The following is a 25,397-nucleotide window of genomic DNA, read 5'->3' as shown; positions in this document are numbered from 1 at the left end:
AAAGACTATGCAGATAGTGCAGGACCCCAAGAGTAGGCACATTTATTTTTCCCAGTACGTTTTTTTTTTTTTTTTTTTTTTATGTCTGAGATAGGGTCTCACTCTAGACCAGGCTGACCTGGAATTCACTATGCAGGGTGGCCTCGAACTCACAGCAATCCTCCTACCTCTGCCTTCTGAGTGCTGGGATTAAAGGTGTGCGTCACCATGCCTGGCTTCTTATTGCTCTTTTTAATAGCCAGGGAATGGTTGAACTAAAGTACTTGGCAAAGGTGACTCTGATAGAGCGAGTATTATGAGATAAAGGGGCCATGTCTCACCACACACGAATGCCAGTGCCCAGTGGAGCTGATGGCAGTGAAAAGAAATGGGAGGTGGTCATTCCCAGGATTCAAAATCAGAAATGGTCTTGTTAGTAGTTAAAAATAATAATTCTTTGATCACCAGGCTCCTGAGATTTTACTCCATGGAAGTTCCAAATTCCCTTTTCATCTAGTGGGAGCTGGGTCGTGGAAGTGGTAGAAATGTGCTCACTTGCATCAAGGGAGGTTGCTAACTGCTTTTATGTGTTGTTTTCTGACAGAGTTTTAGATTTGGCGTGGAAATAGCTTATGTTGGAGCTACCATCTTGGATGTCTGTAAGAGAGTAAGGAAAAAGACGCTGGTCGGGGGAAACCATCAGAGTAAGGCTTTCTGCTGTTGTCTGTTATTTGTCACTGAAGGTCATTGTTCTTTGTGTTTCATTTTCACAGTTTGTGTTCTCTCCCTCAGGTGGCATTAGAGGAGATGTAAAGGGACAAGTGGCTCTGTTGTCCCGGACCAATGCCAATGTGTTTGATGAGGCTGTCCGAGTGACGGAAGGAGAAATACCTTCAAGGATACATTTGATCGGGGTAAGAATGAATGCCTTTTTAAAATTTTTTTTTTTGGAGGTAGGGTCTTACACTGACCTCAAACTCATTCTGTAGTCCCAGGCTGGCCTCAAAGGTAAGAGAAAGTTTCTGTTGACCATTTCATGTACAGAGATGCAGGAAAGATGGCTTAGTGGCTAAGGTGCTTGCCTGCACAGCCTAATAACCCGTGTTTGATTCCCCAGTGCCTATATAAAGCCAGATGCCCCACATGGTGCGTGCATCTGGAGTTTGCAGTGGCTAGAGGCTCTGGTGTGCTCTCTCCCTGTCCCAGTCTCTTTCTGCTTGCAAATAAGTAAAAGAAATGTTACCGGCAGACATGCCCAGTGTAAGTGTTCAGCTTTGTTAGGGTCTTTATTGCCAACGCTGTTCACCATGCTGCGGCTGACGTCACTCCTGCTCATTCTGACGATGAGAGTGGGCCGTTCCTGTGGACTTGGACCTAGCAGGCCTGAGGAGCTTCTCTTGAGAAGATGCATGTTTTCCTTATACGGTACTGTCCAAGTGAGGCTGCTGTCTTCCAGGGCTTTTCTGGTTAATAAGTCAGAACAGCTGTGCGGACAACATGCTGAGCAGCAGCAGTCAGGTGAAAGCGCGTGGAGGTGGACACCAGGCTCGGGCTCTGTGCTGACAGGTGTGGTTGGGCCAGTCACCACCTCAGCGGCTTCATTCTGCCCATCTCTAGACTGACACAGCGCTGCGCCCGCGTCCTGGGGACATGGGGTATTTAACTCGGAAGTTATGTCACTAAAAGATACTCATTTATGGAAAATGTGATTTTGAGGCACTCGGTAAAATACCAAATCATAAAAGGTATTTTAGCCAGGCATGGTGGTGCACGCCTTTAATCCCAGCACTCGGGAGGCAGAGGTAGGAGAATTGCTGTGAGTTCAAGGCCAACCTGAGACTCCATCGTGAATTCCAGGTCAGCCTGGGCTACAGTGAGACCCTACCTTGAAAAACCAAAACAACAAAAGAAAAGTATTTTAACTTTTAAAGTAAAGATTATTTAATGTTATATAAGTTTTGGAACTAAAAGCAAATGTCATATATACTTTTATTTCCTATAATTCTCATCTTGCTAATTTTTTCTTTTCTCTGTAGATACTGTTTTGATCCTCCTGCCTCTGCCTCTTCAGCAATTTCCTACCAGCATGCGCCACCACAACTGGCAACATTTTTTTGTATAATTACAGTTCTGTATGAAAAATGCTGTTTTTCCTCACTTAGCACATAATCATATTTTCTTTCATTCTGGTGCCTTTGTAATATTTTATCTAGTAGATACAGCATAATTTAGCTGTTTTCATTGTAAGAAGATAGTAATTTTGGAATATTATCCATGCTGTATATAAATTATTCTCTTTCCCTCTGTCCCTTCCACTTAAAAAATATATATTTTTATTTTTATTTATTTATTTGAAAGAGAGAGAAAAAGAGGCACATAGAGAGATAGAATGGGCACACCAGGGCCTCCAGCCACTACAGATGAACTCCAGATGCATGCGTCACCTGTGCGTTGGCTTACATGGGTCCTGGGGAGTTGAATGTAGGTCCTTTGGCTCTGCAGGCAAGCGCCTTAACTGCTGAGCCATCTCCCCAGCCCTGTCCCTGCCACTCAGCCTGTAGTATGTGTCATCGTACTTGAATTCCACCTGTCGCATAGGCTAATACACACTGGCCCAGAGTCGAAAATGCTTAGGTGTTGGAGCCCCTGTCTGTGCTGGGCCTGATGCTCTGTGAGGGCTGGAGCCACGGCCAGTACACAGCAAGCACTTCTTAGGTGGAAGAGGGTTAGCCTGTGGCACATTCAGGCCCTTTCATCCCCAGGGGTTGATTTTAAGTTACAGAATAATCTGGACCTATAAGTAGTCTCTATTCTTTGTCACAAGAAATAGTGGCAAGTATTCCTACTAATTACTAGTTGTGTTCTTTACGACTGGTGTGTATTCCTGGAAGGTAGATTTTGTGCCTTTTTACTGATGAGAAGCAAAGTGTGGCTAGGATTGTGTTTTAAAACCATAGGAGGAGTTTGAAGTTGTCAGTGCTTTGTACTTAATGAGGTTCTCACTTACTGGGTATGCAGTGGTGCAATATTAGAAACGTCTCCAAGCCACAGCAGCCATCTTATTTCAAAATCTCATCCTTAGAGTTGTTTTGTTAAAGAACAAGACAAGAAAAAAAATCCCAAAATCTCACCAAACCCCTTTCTTCAGGGTATTAAGTCATTTGGATTGGACAGAATCATTGATATTTGGACCCTTCTTCAGCCAGAGGACGAACGGAGGAAACGTGAGTGTCCACCTGGCCTCAGAGCAGTGGGAGGCCAGGCCCACGTCGGTGTTATCACTGCCTTCCGGAAAGACTGTAAAGCCCAGAACCCCGTTTCCAGAGGTGCTGACCGATTTTCCCAGCTCTGTCTCTCACTCTCCCTGCTTTACAGTGTTGGTCCCTTAGGCCCTCTTCCCATGCATCACTGTCTACCTGGGCCCTTGGATACATTGACTCGTCTGTGTGTGCCCCACACGATAACGAGCAGTATTTCTGTGGCACTGTTGTCTTTCAATTGACCACTCGGAGATGGAGAGGACACCACATTGACTTGCCCAGTGACACACAGTGAGTTAGTGATGCAGTCAGGACTGTAACCTGGGTCTCCCAACTTTCGCCACCATCCGCTCTCAGGCCGCTGGTTAGAAGTAAGTGTGCATCTGCTGTCATTAGGGTCACCTGCCTCCTCCTTACCGAGATATGTCTTCTCCTTAGGAAACCTCGTTATTAAAGATCGGTTTATTAGAAGATGGGTACACAAAGAAGGCTTTAGTGGCCTCAAGAGGTACGTGACTGCTGCAGAGGACAAGGAGCTTGAAGCAAAGATTGCAGTAGTCGAGAAATACAATATCCAGATTCCAGAACTGGTGGAAAGGATAGAAAGATGCCATATAGAAGATTTGGATTTTGCAGGTAAGGGAAGAAATTGATTGTTTCATTCCAAGAGAAGGGATAGATGGATTTTTGAAGTATCTCGTCTGTATCTGACCCTGATTGCTGTGCTAGGTACGAGAAAGGGAACAGGTTCCTGGGGACTTAATCCCCAGTACAGTATTAGATGGTAGATAGAGCAATTGATTTTCCATAGGGACTCTCCATTGCTATTCCACTTTGAAGCCACTAGAACTGGATTGTCTTAGACCCAGCTTCCTGCCACACATGATTTTGAGCAAGCCTCTCTCCCCGTGTGTGTGAAGTGTGGGAGTGGGTCAGGTCACCCGAGACCAACTTTCTACTTTCCTCTCAACATTTTTCTTTTTTCCAATTGTTGTCTCCTCTTCCTGCTTTTCCCACTAAGCTGCATACCAGCTGGGTACTTGGTCTTCACTTGCTTCTTCCCCTGTGGTGCCCCAGCTAACTGTGTCCTGTTTGTTTTTCCGTGTGGGGGTCCAGCTAACAGTGTGCTGTGTCTCTCTCCTAGAGTACATTCTGGGCACTGTGCACAAAGCTAAAGGCTTGGAGTTTGACACTGTGCATGTTTTGGATGACTTTGTGAAAGTGCCTTGTGCCAGGCATAATCTTGCCCAGCTTCCTCACTTCAGAGTTGGTAAGAATGTGGGTTGCTTTTGGGGTACTTTTACTGAATGCCTGGCAGCTAGGCATTGACCTGATGCTTCCTGTAGCTTTAGTGATTTAGGTGGAATGATACGGCTGCCTGCAGGGGTCCTCAAGAACAAAACCAGAGTAACACCTTTTGCTCTTTAACTTTGGGTTTTTAATACTATGATTATTAGAAGAAAAACAAGCCAAGCATGGTGGCGCACACCTTTAATCCTGGCACTTGGGAGGCCGAGGTAGGAGGATCACTGAGTTTGAGGCCAGTCTGGGATTACAGAGTGAGCCCAGGTCAGCCAGGGTTAGAGTGAGACCCTGCCTTGGAAAAAGACAAAAACACGTGCGGGGTCCTTCTCTCAGGCCGGCTTGTGAGGTACTTATGTCACAGTAGCCCTGTGTGCCACAGTAACATTGACTCTGCAGCATCAGACACTGAGTGCCCCAGCCTCACACAAGCCTTAAGTTTACTTACTTACTGAGGCCTTTTTTTCTTCTTTATTGTTGGCTTTTGTGATCCTGGGGATTGAACTTGAACCTAGAGCCTCACACATGCTAGGCAAGTGTTTTGCCACTGAGCTATATCCCCAGCCCCTGAAGTGTTCGCATGTTTATTTTTATCATTTGCTGTGTAATTAATCGGTATTCAAGATGTCATTGCACTATGCAACAGTGCTTTTGCTGTGATTTTATATCTCAGAATAAAACTATTTAAAGTTTTAAATGGCTAAATGTGGATTCAGAGTTTGGATCATAGCACACATTGGAATGATGCCACAAAAGGAGGCAAGCCCTGGTGCTAACAGAAGTTGCAGTGAGAAAGTAGATGACTGTGAGAGCCGTCAGTTGCTTTTGGTTAGGAGGGAGACGTGGTTGTATATTGTGCTGCAGCCTTTACTTTCCTGCTTGTTTATGTTCGTTTACATAATTTTGGGGGCAGCTGCTTTAGTGAGATACAACTTGTACACTGCATAATCCGTTATATTCAAAGTGCGTTCACAATTCAGTGGCTTGTGATCTACTTACAAATCAGCTGCTTTAGCTGTTCCGACTGGGAGATGGTAGCTGTGAGGTGGGCAGTTCAGACCTTGTAAATGTGACGACATAAGGTATTTTATATTGGACTGAACTGATCCAGATCCACACTGTAGGGAAGTGTGCAAAGACCACAGGCGCTGGAGAGCAGCAGATAGGCTGCGCGCTGGCCCTTGGTTAGTAGTGGCCTCACATGTGCATGATCTACCATCCATTACCCAGCTGTCTGCCTCCCAGCAGGACTGGGATGACAGGCATCAGTAGTCATTGAATAAATTGCTGGTATTGGATAATCAGTCAGCAGTGTCCCAGGCTTTATTGTAGCAGACTGAAAGACAACTGAGCCTTTTGTGTTACTAGTTCATGTGGGGTTTGTAGAAAAACTATGGATATACAACTTGCAAATGTTGAGAGATATTTTTGTTTGTTTTTTGTTCTCCCGAGGTAGGGTCTCTAGCTCAGGCTGACCTGGAATTCATTATGGAGTCTCAGGCTGGCCTTGAACTCATGGAGATCCTCCTACCTCTGCTTCCTGAGTGCTGGGATTAAAGGCATATACCACCATGCCTAGCTGTTGAGAGATTTTTGAAGGTTAGTTAGTTTAAGAAGTAGATAAGTACACTACCTGTTTGCAGATAGGCTTTTGAGGTGTTAATTTTTCCCTTCCTTTAGAGTCGTTTTCTGAGGATGAATGGAATTTACTGTATGTTGCAGTAACTCGTGCCAAGAAGCGGCTCATCATGACCAAATCACTGGAGAACATTCTGACTCTGGCTGGGGTAAGAGGAGTGGATGGTCTGAGCTGGCTTGCCAGCATTTGAACTGCGTGTGGTGTAAGGGTTCAGTCTGTCAGGCCCTCAAATCAGGATGCCAGGTGGAGGGAAAGGCTCTGTATATAGGTGCAGAGGTGCCAGTTTCTAGAGCAAGAAGTGTTCCTGCCAGTGAGATGAAAGTGTGCTTTCTTTCCATGTTCTCTCCTTATGAGGTTCAAGGACCTGTTTAGAATACTCCTTTCCCTTTCCCTTTCCCTTTCCCTTTCCCTTTCCCTTTCCCTTTCCCTTTCCCTTTTTTCAACTTCTCCCCCTCCCTCCCCCCTTCCGCATCATAGCATCTACTCTCACCTTCTTGTTTTGTTCTTTATCCATGCTACGGAGGGCTGGGGAGATAGCTCAGGGGGTAAAGGCACTTGCTCGAAATGCCTGCAGGCCAATTAAATTCCCCAATATCCCTGTAAAGCCAGATGCATAAAATGGCTCATTCATCTGGAGTTTGTTTGCAGCAGCAAGAAGCCCTGGTACACCTATACTCTCATCTGTCTGTGTCTGCTTGCAAATGAATATATAGTTTTAAAAACAAGCTATGGATGTAAATGGGTTATATGCAAATACTATGTGATTTTATATAAGGGACTTGAGTTTGTCCAAGTGATTGTGGAACATTGTATTGTGTCTGAAATATAGTAGACTGACTCTGCATCTACAGTTCACTTTGGGATCAAAGTGGCATCTTTTAATCCAAATTATAATAAAAATGAAGATAGGATGGAAGATTAATTTGTCTTCAGTTGTTCTGTAGTAAGCACGACTCAAATAACCTGTATCAATTAGCTAAGACCAAACCCTTCCCAAATGCATGGAATTAAGCAAATCAGAGGCCTGCATTCTAGATGCTTTCATCTCCAATTAGGACCATTTCCACTTGTCCCAGTTTGCTCCTGGATGAGATTTTGACCATCTTACGGCAGTTGTTTATCATCGATTACATCATCTAAGAGGCTTTTTTAAAAAAAATATTATTGACTTAATCACCACTCTTCCCGCGTTGAGGTAACAAAATACTACGCACAATTGTGAGCAAGCATCTTTGCTTGGGGGAACCTTTCTCCCCTCGGATGACTTCCGGGAGCATCCCTGAGGCATGCAGCAGGGCTCCCGCTGACACACGCCGAGACTCCCTGGATCTTTTTTATAGCAAGATGAATGTAGCGTGTCTCAAGGAGGCCCAGCTCAGAAGTGCTCTAAAAGCTAAGCATTGCTGCTGATGGCTCTGAACCCTGGGGTAGCAGTCTGGTGAGATTGTAGCTAGTTTTTTTTTAAAAATATTTTTATTTATTTATTTGATAGAAAAGAGAGAGAGAATGGGTGCACCAGGGCCTCCAGCCAACCAATGCAAATGAACTCCAGACAGGGTTAGGGGAGAGGAAGCACCTGGACCTGCGGATGGCAAACTTCTCTGTGGGTAGATTCTCCAGCAACGTTGAGCTTCAAACCTGGCCTGGCTTTGAGTGACTGACTTCCTCATCCCAAATGCGTGTAGTTGTCCTTCCCAAATACGCTGAGGCAGATATGAGTGGTCCACAGCTGGAAGTTCCCAAGTGGTCACAGGTGAAGTTTTGAGAAAGTAAAGGAAATCATTGTTGAGTATGAAGTAATGTGGAATTGGGCTAATCAAAATATAGTAAATCTTAAATCTGTAATCTGGATTCCAGAAGCACACATGACGCATGCATCTGGAGTTTGCAGCAACTTGAGGCCTTTGCATGCCCATTTTCTCTCTCTCCCTCCGCCTCTCCCTCCTCTCTCCCCCCAACTTTCCCTCTGTCTCAAACAAATAAATACATAAAATATTAAAGAAAGAAAGAAAAAGAAAGAAGGAAAGAAACTTAGGGCTGGACAGATTGCTTAGCAGTTAAGGTACTTTACTGCAAAGCCAGAGAACCCAGGTTCAATTCCCCAGGACCCATGTAAGCCAGTCACCCATATTCATTCTCTCAATAAATAAAAATAAAGTATATAGAAAAGGACAGAAACTTAAGTCTTTTTTTTTTAAATTTTTATTAACATTTTCCATGATTATAAAATATATCCCATGGTAATTCCCTCCCTTCCCACCCCACACTTTCCCATTTGAAATTCCATTCTCCATCATATTACCTCCCCATTACAATCATTGTAATTACATATATACAATATCAACCTATTAAGTATCCTCCTCCCTTCCTTTCTCTACCCTTTATGTCTCCTTTTTACCTTACTGGCCTCTGCTACTAAGTATTTTCATTCTCATGCAGAAGCCCAGAAATCTGTAGCTAGGATCCACATATGAGAGAGAACATGTGGCGCTTGGCTTTCTGGGCCTGGGTTACCTCACTTAGTATAATACTTTCCAGATCCATCCATTTTTCTGCAAATTTCATAACTTCATTTTTCTTTACCTCTGAGTAGAACTCCATTGTATAAATGTGCCACATCTTCATTATCCGCTCATCTGTTGAGGGACATCTAGGCTGGTTCCATTTCCCAGCTATTATAAATTGAGCAGCAATAAACATGGTTGAGCATGTACTTCTAAGGAAATGAGATGAGTCCTTTGGATATATGCCTAGGAGTGCTATAGCTGGGTCATATGGTAGATCAATCATTAGCTGTTTTAGGAACCTCCACACTGATTTCCACAATGGCTGGACCAGATTGCATTCCCACCAGCAGTGTAGAAGGGTTCCTCTTTTTCCACATCCCCGCCAACATTTATGATCATTTGTTTTCATGATGGTGGCCAATCTGACAGGAGTGAGATGGAATCTCAATGTAGTATTAATCTGCATTTCCCTGATGACTAGTGACGTAGAACATTTTTTTAGATGCTTATATGCCATTCGTATTTCTTCCTTTGAGAACTCTCTATTTAGCTCCATAGCCCATTTTTTGATTGGCTTGTTTGATTCCTTATTATTTAACTTTTTAAGTTCTTTGTATATCCTAGATATTAATCCTCTATCAGATATATAGCTGGCAAAAATTTTTTCCCATTCTGTAGGTTGCCTCTTTGCTTTATTCACTGTGTCCTTTGCAGTGCAAAATAGTTGTAATTTCATGAGGTCCCAGTGATTAATCTGTGGTTTTATTGCCTGAGCAATTGGGGTTGTATTCAGAAAGTCTTTGCCAAGACCAATATGTTGAAGGGTTTCCCCTACTTTTTTCCTCTAGCAGCTTCAGAGTTTCAGGTCTGATGTTAAGGTCTTTAATCCATTTGGACTTAATTCTTGTGCATGGTGAGAGAGAAGAATCTATTTTCATCCTTCTGCAGATATATATCCAGTTTTCAAAACACCATTTGCTGAAGAGGCTGTCTCTTCTCCAATGAGTATTTTTGGCATTTTTATCGAATATCAGGTGGCTATATCTACTTGGGCTTACATCTGGGTCCTCTATTCTGTTCCACTGATCTACATGTCTGTTTTTGTGCCAGTACCATGCTGTTTTTGTTACTATGGCTCTGTAGTATAGGTTAAAATCAGGTATGGTGATACCACCAGCCTCTTTTTTGTTGCTCAGTATTATTTTAGATATTCGAGGTTTTTTGTGATTCCAAATGAATTTTTGGATTGTTTTTTCTATTTCCATGAAGAAAGCCTTTGGAATTTTGATAGGGATTGAATTAATTGTGTAGATTGCTTTAGGTAAGATTGCCATTTTCACAATATTGATTCTTCCAATCCAGGAACAAGGGATGTTTCTCCACTTTCTAATGTCTTCTGCAATTTCTCACTTGAGTGTTTTAAAGTTCTCATTGTAGAGATTCTTTACTTCCTTGGTTAGGTTTATTCCAAGGTACTTTATTTTTTTTTGATGCAACTGTGAACGGGAGTGATTCTCTGATTTCATCCTCTGTGTGTTTGTTGTTAGCATATATGAAGGCTACTGATTTCTGTGTATTTATTTTGTATCCTGCTACATGGCTGTAGGTTTTGATCAGCTCTAACGGTTTGCTAGTAGAGTCTTTAGGGTCCTTTATGTATAGAATCATGTCATCTGCAAATAATGATAACTTGATTTCTTCCTTTCCAATTTGTATCCCTTTTATGTGTGTCTCTTCCCTTATTGCTATGGCTAAGACTTCCAAAACTATATTAAATAGAAGTGGGGACAGTGGACACCCTTGTCTTGTTCCTGATTTTAGTGGGAAAGCTTCCAGTTTTTCCCCATTTAGTAATATGTTGGCTGTAGGCTTGTCATAAATAGCTTTTATTATATTGAGATATGTTCCTTCTATTCCCAGTCTCTGTCGGACTTTTATCATGAAGGGATATTGGATTTTGTCAAATGCTTTCTCTGCGTCTAATGAGATGATCATGTGATTTTTGTCCTTCAACCTGTTTATGTAATGTATTACATTTATAGATTTGCGTATGTTGAACCATCCCTGCATCTCTCGAATAAAGCCTACTTGGTCAGGGTGAATGATCTTTTTGATATACTCTTGTATTCTGTTTGCCAATATTTTGTTGAGAATTTTTGCATCTATGTTTATGAGGGAGATTGGTCTGTAATTTTCTTTTTTTGTTCTATCTTTGCCTGGTTTTGATATCAGGGTGATGCTGGCCTCATAGAAGGAGTTTGGTAGAATTCCTTCTTTTTCTATTTCCTGGAAAAGCTTAAGAAGCAATGGTGTTAGCTCTTCCTTAAAAGTCTGGTAAAATTCAGCAGTGAATCCATCTGGGCCTGGGCTTTTTTTAGTTGGGAGATTATTGATAACTGTTTGGATCTCCATGTTTGTTATAGGTCTATTTAAGTGATTAATCTCATCTTGATTTAATTTAGGTAGGTCATATAGATCAAGGAAATCATCCATTTCTTTCAGATTTTCACATTTTGTGGAGTATATGCTTTTATAGTATGTCCCTAGGATTTTTTGAATTTCTCTGGAATCTGTTGTGATGTTACCTTGTTCATCTCTGATTTTATTAATTTGTGTCTCTTCTCTCTTTCTTTTGGTCAGATTTGCTAAGGGTTTATCAATCTTGTTTATCCTTTCAAAGAACCAACTCTTTGTTTCATTAATTCTTTGGATTGTTCTTTTTGTTTCTATTTCATTAATTTCTGCCCTAATCTTTATTATTTCTTCCTGTCTACTGATTTTTGGTTTGCCTTGTTCTTTTTCCAAGGCTTTAAGGTGAAGCATTAGGTCGTTTACTTGGGACCTTTCTAATTTCTTAATATAGGCACTTAAGGCTATAAATTTACCTCTTAGAACTGCCTTCATTGTGTCCCAGAGATTTTGGTATGTTGTGTTCTCATTATCATTTGACTCTATAACTTTTTTGATTTCCTGTTTGATTTCTTCATTGACCCATTCATCATTTAGTAGTGTATTGTTTAGTTTCCATTATTTTGTGTATGCTCTATAGCCTTTCTTGCTACTGATTTGTAGTTTAATTCCATTGTGGTCAGATAGAATGCAAGGAATTATTTCAATTTTCCTGAATTTGTTAAGATTTGCTTTGTGTCCTAATATATGGTGTATTTTAGAGAATGTTCCATGTGCTGCTGAAAAGAATGTATATTCTGCAGCCTTTGGATGAAATGTCCTGTATATATCTGTTAAGTCCATTCCTTCTATGACCTCATTTAGTCCAGATGCCTCTCTGTTTATTTTTTCCCTGGATGACCTGTCAATTGATGAGAGTGGGGTGTTAAAGTCACCTACCACCACTGTGTTTGGTGTTATCTGTGACCTTAGTTCTAATAATGTTCGTTTGACGAATTTGGGAGCCCCCATGTTAGGTGCATATATGTTTAGGATTGTAATGTCCTCCTGTTGGAGTGTGCCCTTAATCAATATAAAGTGACCTTCCTTATCTTTCTTGACTAACGTTGGACTAAAGTCTACCCTGTCCGATATTAGCATAGCAACCCCTGCTTGTTTTCTAGGCCCATTTGCTTGAAACACCGTCTTCCAACCTTTCACCCTAAGGTAATGTCTATCCTTTGTAGAAAGGTGAGTTTCTTGGAGACAACAAATTGTAGGATCCTGCTTTTTAACCCAGTCTGCGAATCTTATGTCTTTTCGTTGGGGCATTGAGGCCGTTGATATTAAGAGATATTATTGAAAGGTGTGTATTTATGTTTGCCTTTTTTTTTTTGTGGTTCTGGTTCTACCTGTGCTCTCTTGTGTTAACTAGTATTTGAGTATTGCTTGTTTTTTCTAGGTTCCTTATATGTGTGCTTTTCCTTTTCTTCAGCATGGAGGATTCTATCAAGTATATTCTGTAGAGCTGGTTTTGTCTTCAAATACTCCTTTAACCTGCTTTTGTCATGGAATGTCCTTATTTCTCTGTCTATTTGAATGGATAGCTTTGCAGGATAAAGTAACCTTGGTTGACAGTTGTTATCTTTCAGAACTTGGAATATATCATCCCAAGCCCTTCTGGCTTTTAAAGTTTGTGTTGAATAATCTGCTGTAATCCTGATGGGCTTACTTTTGTAGGTAACTTGATTTTTCTCTCTAACTGCTTTCAATATTTTTTCTTTGGTGTGTGTGTTTGGAAGTTTGATTATAATATGGCGAGGAGAGGTTCTTTCCAGGTTTTGTCTGGCTGGGGTTCTAAAGGCTTCCTGTATCTGTATTGGCACCTCTTTCCCAGTTTGGGGGAAATTTTCTTCTATGATTTTGTTGAAGACACCTACTATGCCTTTTGAGTGAAATTCTCCTTCTACTATGCCCTGAATTCTAATATTTGATCTTTTCATAGTGTCCCGAATATCTTGAAATTCTCACTCATACTTTTTCTATAAGTTTGTCTTTCTCTTTGTTGGCCTGTATTAGATCTGCCACCTGGTCTTCTAGCTTAGATATTTTGTCCTCTCCTTCATCCATTCTACTGGTGAGATTTTCTACAGAGATTTTTATTTCATTAACTGTGTTCTTCATTGCTAGTAATTCTGACTGGTTTTTCTTTATTATTTCTATTTCCTTATTTATGTCTTATATTGCCTTCTTTATTTCATGAAATTGGTGTTCTGCATCTTCTTTGATTCCTTTGATTTCCTCTTTAAGTTCCTGTTTGACTCCTTTGATTTGTTCTCTGACTTCTTTGAACATATTTACAGTCATTCTTTTGAAATCTTTTTCAGGCATTTCCTCTAACTCATTCTCACTGGAGGTCATTTCTGATGCATTAATATTTTTAGGTGGATTTATATCATCTTGCTTTTTAGTGTTTCTTGTGTTATAATGTATATATTTTTGCATCTTGGGTTAAGTTAATGCTTGGATTTTCTGGCTAGCTGGGTATTCTTAGCTGTATCAATTGATTTGATGTTATATATTTTCAGGGTAGGAGCTTAAGGTGTTAGGTGTGGCTCTTAAGACTCTGAGAGTATCGACAAAGGTGCTCCTTGGGGTTGAGTTTCCCTGCTATGGGAGTATTCAAGTAGGCTGAGTGGAATAAAACACCAGTAGATTGTAAAAGTTAACTAAACACTGTACCCCTTCAGTCAAAAACACCCCCAAGTATGTATGCCAGAGTAGTTATTGTAACAACCAGATCCTCTATCAACACAGAGGTTAAGATTTCTGGTCTGTTGAGGGATCCTAGTCAGCTTGTGACCAAGTGAGACCCTTCCCTGGTGCAAACCCAGTTACCTTGGATGATTTTGGTCTCAGTCAAGTTGCTGCCTGGGTCATCGGGCTGCTGTTCTGATTTCTGGAGCTGGGCACTGGCTTTTCCTGTGGGGCAAACCAAGCCTGGCAACTGTGGCCCTGCAGATCAGCACCCCCGCTGCTGGAACTGCTGCTGCTTCTAGGTTTGCTGTTGTTGCCGCTCCTGGGTCCGCCACTGCTGCCACTTCTGGGTCTGCCGCTGCTGGGGCCGCTGTTACCGGTGCTGGAGCTGCTGATGTTGCTGCCGGACTCTGCTCCTGCTTGGGTCCCGCTGTCGGCTCAAGTTGGCGTGGCTGGTCCCGGGCCGCTGCTGTGTTCGCTGGAGCTGGGCTCAGGCGGTGGGGTGGGGAGGGAGCCGCGGCTGCTCTGGTTGTCTCGCTGCTCCACGTGTTCTTCTACCTCACGGTCTGCTCCTCTGCTGCTCGCTGCCACTCTCCCCTCACGTTTCCCGAGTTGCGGAGAGCGCGGTGTGAGGGAAGCGCCCGCACCTGGCTTTTCCTGCAGCTGGAGCCGAGTCTGGAGGCTTTCTGGTGTGCCCCGCCGCTGCAGTTGGCAGAGCTGCCGGAGCCGCTTTTGCCAGCCTGTGTGGACTCTGGATGCTCTGGATCTCTTCTACTTCTCCGCTGCCGCTTCAGTTTCCTATACACCTCACTTTTTAGTAAAAGTGTGTATTTTGCTGAGGTTTTTTGGTCTTTTTTCTCCCCCCCAGGCTGCTTTGGCGTGTTACCTACGCCGCCATCTTAACCGGAAGTCGAAACTTAAGTCCTAAAGAGTCATTTGTCCACTAGACAACCAACAGTTTGGGAAGAAAGAAATGTGTGGGGGTTGGTTTGGACAAGGTTTATACTGTTTGTGGAATTTGACTTTGGCCTGGAATAAATCCTGGGCCTAGGACAGTGCTCATCACTGAGCTGCATCACCAGCTTGGACAAGTTGTGTTTTTCTTCAGGTATTCTTGTTTCAACTTCCCTGTGTTATAAAGTAACTATGCAGATAATTTTCTGAGTCAGGCGTGATAGTGCAGAGGCAGGAGGGTTGAGCTAGCCCCCAGCCTGGACGAGACAGTGAAACTCTGTTTCAAAATGGTAATTTTCTACTGGTACAGTTGGAGATGGGGTAGTATGGGATGAAATCCAGAAACAGTCCTAAAGTATAGGCAGTAGCTTTGCATGTTTATCCATTAACTCTTTCAAAAAAGAAAACTAGCATTTTCATAGAGAAGCTAATTGGATTGTCTTTAGATTTCTTTTTGCCTCTTTCCTTACAGGAATACTTCTTGCAAGCAGAGCTGACAAGTAATGTCTTGAAAACAGGAGTTGTCTGCTGTTGTGTGGGGCAGTGCAACAACGCCATTCCCGTGGACACTGTCCTCACTATGAAGAAACTGCCCATCACTTACGTATGTTTGCTGTCTGTAAGACTTACTTCACTCAGAGCCGTCCTGTTTTTTTTTTTTTTTTTTTTTTTTTTTTTTTTAGCTCATTCATTTTATTGTTTGTGAACTGGGTTCTGAGTGAGGAAGGTAAGAGAGACATTGATGTAGTCCTTTCTTATTTATTGTAAATTTTGTTATTTGCAAGTGGAGGGAGGGCGAGACTGGCCAGGGCCTCGTGCCTCCGCGAACACTCCAGACACGTGTCATCACGTACGTGGAGCGTCACATGACGCTGGGTCACGGGGCTTGCAGGCAGGCGCCTCCACCACCAAGCTGTCTTGCCAACCCTCTGATCCTTTTTTAAGTGTTTTGTTCTTGTTTGGGGTGGGGGCTGGCAGTTAGTCCTGTGGTTTCACATAGGCTAGGCAAGTGCTCTTCCTCTGAGCTACATTCCCAGTTACATGTTCCTTTTTGGTTTGTTCAGGGTAAGGTCTCACTGTAGCATAGGCTGACCTGGGATTCGCCCTTTAAAAAGGACTATAGGGCCGGGCGTGGTGGCGCACGCCTTTAATCCCAGCACTTGGGAGGCAGAGGTAGGAGGATTGAGTTCAAGGCCACCCTGAGACTACCTAGTGAATTCCAGGTCAGCCTAGGCCAGTGAGACCCTACCTCGAATAACAGAAACAAAACAAAACAAAACAAAACAATAAAAAGGACTACGGGGCACAACCATGCCTCATGATCCTTAAAGGGCTTTCCATATAGAAATCATGACCTGTGTGAGAGGTCTGCCTTGAGCCGGGATGGGTAGTGTCTGGGCATGCTTAAGTCTGACAGGCTGGGGAAGGGATTGTGACCAAACACCTCAGAGGAGAACCATTTACCTGGAGAGTCTGGGTCGGTGTTTCTTGGTTCTTTTTCTGTGTTTGATGCTTTAGTACTTTTGGCCTTGTGCATGCTAATTGAATGTTTCACCACTCGGCCAGACCCCAGTTTCAAACTCTTGACTGGATAATTATGGCTATTGCTCTAAAGGAGTTTGCTCTAGACGGAAGTGCTGCAGTGGTATTACCGCTGAGGGTTTGCACAGTGTGAAAACAGAATCGAGCAAACTCCTTTAACTAGTGAGCCATCTCCTCAGCCCTGAAAACAGAATCAGAATCCATTGTCTCTTGGCATTTGTAATTCTGCACTTTTTTGTAGCCTAGATTGTTCTCTTACCTCTTTTTCCTATGTCACTACAGAGCAACAGAAAGGAGAACAAGGGTGGCTACCTCTGCCACTCCTGTGCGGAGCAGCGGATCGGGCCTTTGGCCTTCCTCACTGCCTCCCCAGAGCAGGTGCGCTCCATGGAGCGCACTGTGGAAGATGTCGTGCTGCCCAGGCACGAGGCCTTGCTCTTCCTTGTCTTCTGAGCCGAGATGAGCATGCTCCATGGCACAGGGTGCTGACGATGGCCAGTGTGGCCACGCCTCTGTTCACAGAAGACCCACTCAGCCACAGAGCTCTTGTGCGGAAGCAGCAGCCCGCGCCAGACCTGCCATTCCCCTTTCCCTTCAGATAGCTAGCTCCCACTTGCCTTTCCTCCATGTGCATTAGGTCAGGGGAGTGGGAGGAGTTCTTTTGATAAAAAAATCATTTATGTATTTAAACTTTTATTACAAGGTTTCAATTAAATAGGCATTGCAACCCTTGCATGCCACCATGACATCTGTCTTCAGCACTGTTGTTCTTAAGCTTCCTCCACTCGCCGCTTCCCCGTTTTCTCTCTCCAGAAGTCTGTCACCGCTCACATACTTTTCATGCTATAAAGAGTGACACATAAGACCAAGTAGGTCTTTGTCGTTTCAGCGTGCATGAGAGACAAGTAAGTACACAGTGACAGTGGCCTGAGTTCTTTGTTCCAGGAGGTGCAAGTGAAGATTGCAAATACTGGCCGGAGAAAGCAGAGGTGGGAAGCCACGGAGGCAGAAGGAAGTTGGTACCTGGTTTATTGTGCTTGGGGGTCCTGAGTGGCTGTTGTAACAAAGCCATACATTCTCACAGAAGCCACTAGTGGAAAGACCTCTGTCATCTCCATGCACTTGAATCTGACGTTTGGCTTTGGCTGTTCAGCAGTGTTAGGACACAGGTGGATGAGTGTGCATAACATCACCCAAGGCAAAGATCAGCCGGGCGGCGGCGTAAGACCGGTTAGCGTCAGGGTTTACTGGGGAGGGCGCTGTAGTTGCAGTTTGGAGGATGTTTGAAGGTCAGAAAGGCTAACAGTGGTCATGTTGGCAAGACAATGGCTCATGACTTGGACCCAGGTCCTTGTGGTGGGACTGGTAATTAAGGAGCTAACAGACATTGGCTCCTGGGCATCCATTATGGGCTTCACCTGAGAATGTGTTAAAACCTCTCCCGAGCTACACACTCAGATGCTCAGGTGGAGTCTACCAGGCGGTCGCCAGCCCCGCCGGGGATTCTGATGGACACTGCCTTCTGAGAGCACACTCTTGATAGCTGAGCTGGGTGTGCAACTCCTGAAGGAGTTCAGTGTGACTCCTTGTTTTCTGGCTGGTTCTTCAAGTAGATGAAAACTGTGTAGAAACAATGTTGGGTTGGATTTTGGGGCTCATGGATAATTTTCAAGGATCATCCAGGAGGCCTTTGCATAGATGTCCACATTCAGACAGAACCACAGGCGGGAAATGGAGTTTCCAGGGGTCATGGAGGTGGTAGCTAAGGTAGATGAATTGAAGGGTTTGGGGGAGTGTAAAAGCTGAGAAAAGCAGAGGTCCAAAAGGCAAGCCAGAGGACCCAAAACTTAAGACAGCAAGCGGGTTTTCTGAAGAGTAGCAGATTCCGGACACACACCATGGTGGGGTTGTCATACAATTCAAGAAAAAGTGCCAGCATCCCGCACCGTGACAAAGGTGAAAAGATGTCGCCTTACTGGACTCTGAAAGTCAGGGGTGTTAAGTGATGTGGTTCAATGAGTCTGACCCAGGTGTGGTGTATACACCTTCCTGTAACCAGGTGATCACGAGTTCAAAGCCAACCTGCCTGCATAGGGAGAGCCTATTTCAAAAAGGAACAAATAAATAAATGAGCTAGAAACTAGACTATAGTGGCCTAATATGTGAGGAGCTTTTGGAAATTTGATAGATTGAATGTATTTTCTGTGGTTTTCCACTAATCAAAATGATAGAAGCATTTATTTTTAAACCATAATGGCAAAACAAAACAACCACAAAAAATTGGAAGTTACAAAGTATCTATAAGCAAGAGATGGATAGTTCCTTCTGTATGGATCCAGTTACCTTCAGTGGATGGTGACAGTCACATTACAGGTGCCGAAGGAAACAGGCCACCAGGTCACCCAGTGGAGCAAGAGTGCACGCTCCCCAGCCCAGGGCTCCAGGTCCAGCTGCTTGTCAATGCCTGCTCTCGAGAAGAAGCAGTGAGAGCTGGAAAATACCTCCAGGGTGAAAGTTGGGGATGACCAGAGTCAACTTGGAGGAAATGGTCTATGCAGGGAGGAAGAACCAGCTGCGTACCATTAACACGTGGAGAACAGGAGGCAGTGGTGCCCCTGTGAAATAACAGGGTCCTGGTGTGTGTGGAGGGGGGGCGGGGAGAGTGGAGATAAAAGTGAAGGACTGAAAAGCCAAACAACTGTAGAACAAGTTGAGGGAAAAAGAACAAAAAATTAAAAAAGAATAAGGCAGTCCGTTAAAGAAGCTGAGCATCTTGGGACTTATTGTCAGCTTGCTACTGCTGGGATGAGCTTCCAAGCCAGACAGCCTGTGGGAGGCAGGGGTTTATGCGAAGCCTATAGCTCCTGAGGAAGCTCCATAGTGGTGGGAGACTGGCTCCCTTTCACAGATCCGGGCAAAGGGAAACCAGCACCACACACAAGCACAGAACTGGCAGCAAAAACAGCAGGCACCCAGGCGGAGCTCAGACCATTCTGCACACCTTTGGGCTGGGAATCAGATCCGCCCCCAAACACACCTGAGGGCAGGACCCCAGGATCTGTCCACGGTCACACCTCTTCCAGTCAGGCAGCCGAAAATCTGTTTTGAGACTTAATAAAACCCATGGGTCTATTGGAGGCACATGCACTCAAACGACCACAGGGCTGGAGAGATGGGTTTGTGAGGCATTTGCTGTTGAAGCAACAGCCTGAGTTCAGATCCTTAGTGGCGTGTAAATGCCACGCTCTTGGGAGATGGAGGCTGAAGGACCCCCAGGGCTTGTCGGCTATCTAGACCACACACGTGATGGGCTCTGGTTCAGTCTCAGCAAGGTGAGTGAGTGAGGAAGACACTTGACATTGACATCTGGCCTCCACTTGCACATGCATTCACACATGTGCCCACACATACAAGCTTGCATATACACACCTCAAACATGCAAAAAAAAATGAGCATATGCATAGAAAAGGTGTTTCAGGAAGAGAAAATAGAAAACGGATTAGGAAGTGACTCGGGAGTTTCTTGGTTGGAATGGCTTACCAGGTGCTTGCCGCAGAGTGGTGCAAGCAGACCTCCACGAGCTACTGCCAGACAGGCGCGGAAGCCACTCCACTGTGGAAGCGGGAGAAGGTAACGAAATGCTCAGAGAACCAAAGACAGATCCAGAAGGTCCCAGAAAGAAAAAAATCAGAAGCATCCATAATGAGGATGTCTCCGGATTCTGCAACAGAACTGTAGCGCAGAGCCACAGAATTCTAAGACTACTGAGGTGTCGAGAGAAGGGGCACCCCCCCCCATGCCTACTATGCAGCCTTCCAGACATACCGGAGGGTGTACATAATTTGATGAAGGTAGGAACAAACCAAGAGTGGGCAGGGTGCCCCTCTCCTCCGGGAAACAGACCTGGTCATAGAGGCGCAGGAACCGTTATCCCTTGTGAGGAGAGCTCTAGGTGCAGCCTCTTGAAGAAGATGGACTTTCAGAAGACCGACCAGACATTCCTGAACACAATGATAGAGACTGCAGGAATGTTTAGGCTGGAGTCACTGGCAAGTGTAGAAAAGTGATCAAATGGAAATTGTTTTTCTTTATTTTAAACGTTTATATATTTGCAACCAGAGAAAAAGAGTTAAGAGTTCATGGGCACACCAGGGCCTCCTGCCCCTGCAAACGAACTCCAGGTGCATGCCCCACTTTGTGCATCTGGCTTTTTACATTGGTACTGGGGGATCAAACCCAGGCTGGCAGGATTTGCAAGCAAGTACCTTTAACCACTGAGCATTCTCCCCAGCCCTGGAAATGGTCTTTAAATTGTTTCAGAAAGACCTGGTATCAGTGTATGACAATCAGCCACTCAAGGCAGAAAGTGCCCTGAATCCAAGGAAAGAGGCAAACAGATCCAGCATCACCCACGGGGTAGTTTTTCAGAGGCTTGTTTTGGGCAGCAGCAAGACAGGTGGCCATCTGGTCAGGGCAGAGGTGGATCTATGTGTTAGCACTAGACAAAGGTGGCTGGTGACCAGCTGGAAAGCACCTGGCATTTCTCAAAAATGACTAATGTTCAAGCATAAGCTAAGAAGCACAAGTGTGTGGCTGGGCAGCACACTTGGATCTCTTTACAGCTTGCTTGGTCCTACAGGGTTTGGGATGCATGCCAGGGATACCTGATGGGCAAAACAGTTACAACCAAGAAGGCTGTAGTTAAGCTAGGGCTCTACTGCAATTACTGTTGCTTTGGGAAACAGCAGAACATGCAGGAGAGAAGTGAACATGGTTTACTGCACAGCTCAGCTGCGCATACCAGTATTCCTGTAAGTTTTTCTCTCTCTGTATGTCTGTGTGCATCAGGGACTCATGTAGCCCAGGCTGTCTTTAAACTCTATGTAGCTGAGACTGGCTTTCCAACTCCCGATCCTGCCTCTATGTCCCAAGTGCTAGGATTATAGGTGTGTGCCACCATGCCCAGCAGTGTTTCTGTGGTCCTCATAGTGTCCGCACGTGTCTAAGAGGACTGCCGTGAGCTCATGGCCACCCTGAGACTAGAGAGTGAATTCCAGGTGAGCCTGGGCTAGAGTGGGACCCTACCTCAAACAACCAAAAATTAAGAAAATAAAAATCAAGTAACAAACACACCTGTTGGAAGGGTCTGTGAGGCATTTCCAGCAAAGATGGATGTAGAGGGAAAGCCCTTCCCCCAGAGTGGGCAGCCCTCCAACACAACACTGCCTTTTGCCTGGCTGCCTATACTATTTGCTGGCACATATATCTATCCTGCTGCTACCATCCATCGTGGACATGGGAACCCGGCTTCATCAGCTTCCTAAACACTAAAAACGCGGCCTCCATGCACATTGGGACCGCCTTGTGGACTGAGCAGTACTGGGATCTCAGCTTCTCCAGTATGGAGACAGCTGTTGTTGGGCTGTCAGCCGTACCCTGTAAGATAATGCAGTAAATCTCCTTTGTAATTCATATTCATCCTATCTGTTCTGTTCCTCTAGAGAGTCCTGGCCAGTAGAGGTTAGGACAGGCAGAAACTGGTACCTGATTTTGGGGTAGATAGAAGAAATGGAATCATTAAGTGTGTCTTCCTCGGTAGACATTGTTCAGCCCTCTATTTCCTATACTGGTAAGAAGAGGACAGATGCTCCATTTCACAGGATCTACAGAACTGGGCCTGATCTCCATCTGGTATCTCACAGTCAAGCTTGCATGGATTCTCAAGTTCAATCCGAGGATGGTGGTATTTTCCACTACCACCATGTGAGAAGTTAGGACTTTTTTTTGGGGGGGGGGTGTTGTTGTTTTTCAAGGTAGGGGTTCACTCTAGCCCAGGTTGACCTGGAATTTACTGTGTAGTCTCAGAGTGGCTTTGAACTCATGATGATCCTCCTACCTCTGCCTCCCGAGTGCTGTAATTAAAGGTGTGAACCACCATGCCCGACTAGAATTAGACCTTTTAAAAAGTATATAATTGTCATTTTTAGCAAGCCAAGAGAGGGAGGAGGATGGGCACACGTAGGCCTCTTGACACTGTAAATGAACTCCAGGTGCATGCACCACTCTGTGCATCTGGTTTTTCATGGGTACTGGGAATTGAACCCTGGTTGTCAGCCTTGGCAAGCAAGCCCCTCTAGCTGATAAGCCATCTCCCCAGTCCCAAGAATTAGAGCTTTTTAAAAACAAATCATAGTTAAAGAAGAAGGAAATCACAGATCCCTTTTAGACGCTTCTAGCTGTGGAATTCTTCAAACCAAATTTTATTCCCAGTTGAAAAGTGTAACTTGTGATTATGAAAACCTACAGGTGAGGACTCACTTCTAGGTTCCCTGCCTCTGCGGACCCCAACTGTAACACCGACGAACACCTCCAGCCGGTGTGGCTCAGCTGATCCTGGACCACTCTGTTCTGGAGCACCCTGAGGACCCATCAGGAATTGTGAAGATTACATACTTGTTTTGTAGTTTGTACTTTTGGCTGTTTGCCCAAGGAGTGGAGAAACCATCCTTGAAAGAGAGCCACCTACATTTCACAGCAAAGATGTCTATCAGAGGGAACCGCTGGCCCTGTGGAGCCAGAGGCGGACGGGACCCCGCGGCCCCACTGATGTGCACACTTCCTGCAGAACACCTGGTTTTCCAGGCTGCTTACTCTTTCATTTATGTGATGGTCGAGCAGCCCTCTCAAGACCCTGCTAAAATGGTTTAAGCCTCCCACTCTCCTACCTTCTGACTTCTTGATTTATTTCATTTTATTACTTACTATCACACAGGATCTTCCTTTGTAGCAGGGCCATTACTTTTATTTTTGTTGCTAATCACAATAGGACCTTGCATTACTAATAGATTAGTTGCTTTTGTTAGGGAACGCATTAATACAGTACAGCTTATGGTTTTAAGATCACAGTATATACCGTTAGACTCCACTCACTAACTCAATTGGGATCCAAGATTGGCTCCTCATGGTACAAGGAGAGGGGGAATGAAGGACTCAGGAACGACTGGACACCATGACAGGCTTCAGAGTCCTCAGTAGGCCTAAGTTTCTGTTTCACGGCAAGGTCTAAGTTTTTATCTTCTGGTAAGGGTGGGTTTAACACTTACTGGAAACTGATTACGCCATACATTCCTGTAGTCATAGATAAGTTCAATTCCCTTAGCCCCAGCCCGCCAACTTTTAGCCCGCCGACTTTGCCCGCCAGTATCCTAAGCCAATCAGAAGAGTACAAGTGCAGTTGCTGTTTAAATCAACCAATCATGTACCTGTCCCCTTCTGCTACGTTCAAATCCCTACGAAACCCTTTCCTCCCACTACTCGGGGCTCTTGCATGGATCCACTGCATTGGTGAAGTCAAGAGACCGAGCTTAAGCCCGAAATAAAGCTCCTTGCCCTTGGATACATGTTTGAATCTCCTTGTTAGGCACTGGGGGTGCCGAGAACTGGGTGTAACAATAAGTAGAGCCTTTCACAACTCCTTTATCTTTCTTCCTATCATTTTCTAAGATGCACCAAATTCCTCACTGTTTAAAATTACTTTTCTGGCTGTAATTGTCACATGTGAATTGTGACCTACGGTTTTTGCAATAAACATTTTGTAGTTGTTTTCAATAAAAGCTGACACTCCAAGCAGTTCTGCACGGCTCTCACAGATTCCATACCCTGATGCGCAGCCCCGGTGCATCGGTTCGCTCCCAGGACTTTGTGAGTCAGTGGTAATTCTCGTGCGACACAGGACCGCACTACACAAGCACTGCAGCTGAAGTTCAAGTCCCTGCACTTGCTTAAAGCCTGCAGCAGTCACACACAAGTCTGTGATCCCTGCGTATCTATACAGTGAGAGGCAGAGCCAGGAGAATCTGGAAGCTTGCAGACTGGCCACACCGAAGGCCCTATTTTTGATCCCCAGCTCTGCAATGAAAAAATTAGATAAATAAAAATTAAAGCCAGGCGTGGTGGTACACACCTTTAATCCCAGCACTTGGGAGGCAGAGGTAGGAGGAGCACTGTGAGTTGGAGGCTACCCTGAGACTACAACGTGAATTCCAGTCAGCCTGGGCTAGAGTGAGACCTTCCTTTGAAAAACAACAACAATAAAAAACCATAATAATAAAATAAAATAAAAATAAATAAACTAAAATGAGCTGGGAGAGCCGGTGTGGAGGCACACACCTTTAATCCCAGCATTTGGGAGGCATAGGTGGGAGGATCACTGTGAGTTCGAGGCCACCCTGAGACTCCATAGTTAATTCCAGGTCAGCCTGGGCCAGAGTGAGACCCTACTTCAAAAAACCAAAAACAAAATAAAATGAGGTGGGATTTGGTCTGTGATTTTAGAAAAATAAGTGTTATAAACTGCAGGAGGGCAGAGATGGGGAGAGAAAACGTCAGTGAGCACTGGAGATACATGGGCTCAATCCAACTTGCCATCGTTTGAATTAGGTCATGTTGCTTCTCTGCCTGTGGAAATTCCATAATTCAGGAAATTCACTGGAAATTCCCTGAACTGTGCCTGGTGTAAGGTTTTTTTTTTAAATTTAATTTTATCTGAGAGAGATTGAGAGGGAGGGGGCACATACATCAGACCCTCAAGCCACTATAAACAAACTCCAGATGCATGCACTGCATTTGCATCTGGCTTATATGGGTACTTGGAATTGAACCTGGGTCTTAGGCTTTGCAGGTAAGCACCTTAACCACCAAGCCATCTTTCTAGCCCTAAGCAAGGTTCCCCCCTCCCCACCTGTTCTTTTTAGATAGAAAACCTGAGTTCAGAGCTGGGCATGGTGGCACATGTCTTTAATCCCAGCACTCAGGAGGCAGAGGTAGGAGGATTGCCAAGAGTTCCAGGCCACACTGAGACTACATAGTGAATTCCAGGACAATCTGAGCTAGAGTGAGACCCTACCTTGAAAAGAAAAAAAAAAAAAAAAGAAAGGCTGAGTTCAGTAATTTTACATATTGTGTCCTCACACTTATGTTGTCCCTTTGTCGAGCATTTCTCCTTGGGAATAATTTTAGTGTGTTTTTGGTATTGAAAATATATATTTCATTTTGTTTGTATAAGGCACT

The 25,397-nt window shown here is 44.3% G+C and overlaps 1 protein-coding gene across 2 annotated transcripts in view; it reads left to right on the top strand.

Annotated features, from left to right (window-relative positions):
* The window catches only part of Fbh1 (F-box DNA helicase 1), a 51,387-nt gene extending 34,313 nt beyond the window's left edge, over positions 1 to 17,074 (top strand). For both annotated transcript variants that reach the window (XM_045135037.1, XM_045135036.1), the window contains 8 exons: positions 584 to 683; positions 772 to 893; positions 3,128 to 3,203; positions 3,678 to 3,875; positions 4,384 to 4,509; positions 6,222 to 6,328; positions 15,259 to 15,390; positions 16,611 to 17,074. In XM_045135037.1, coding sequence (XP_044990972.1) covers positions 584 to 683; positions 772 to 893; positions 3,128 to 3,203; positions 3,678 to 3,875; positions 4,384 to 4,509; positions 6,222 to 6,328; positions 15,259 to 15,390; positions 16,611 to 16,781 — 1,032 coding nt within the window. In that variant the 3' untranslated portion in view covers positions 16,782 to 17,074. The remainder of the gene's footprint in view (positions 1 to 583; positions 684 to 771; positions 894 to 3,127; positions 3,204 to 3,677; positions 3,876 to 4,383; positions 4,510 to 6,221; positions 6,329 to 15,258; positions 15,391 to 16,610) is intronic.
* The last annotated feature ends 8,323 nt before the right edge of the window (positions 17,075 to 25,397 follow it).

This window comes from Jaculus jaculus, chromosome 15, assembly GCF_020740685.1.
Source record: "Jaculus jaculus isolate mJacJac1 chromosome 15, mJacJac1.mat.Y.cur, whole genome shotgun sequence".
Classification (NCBI taxonomy): Eukaryota; Metazoa; Chordata; class Mammalia; order Rodentia; family Dipodidae; genus Jaculus; species Jaculus jaculus.
This window is presented reverse-complemented; position numbering and strand designations above follow the sequence as displayed.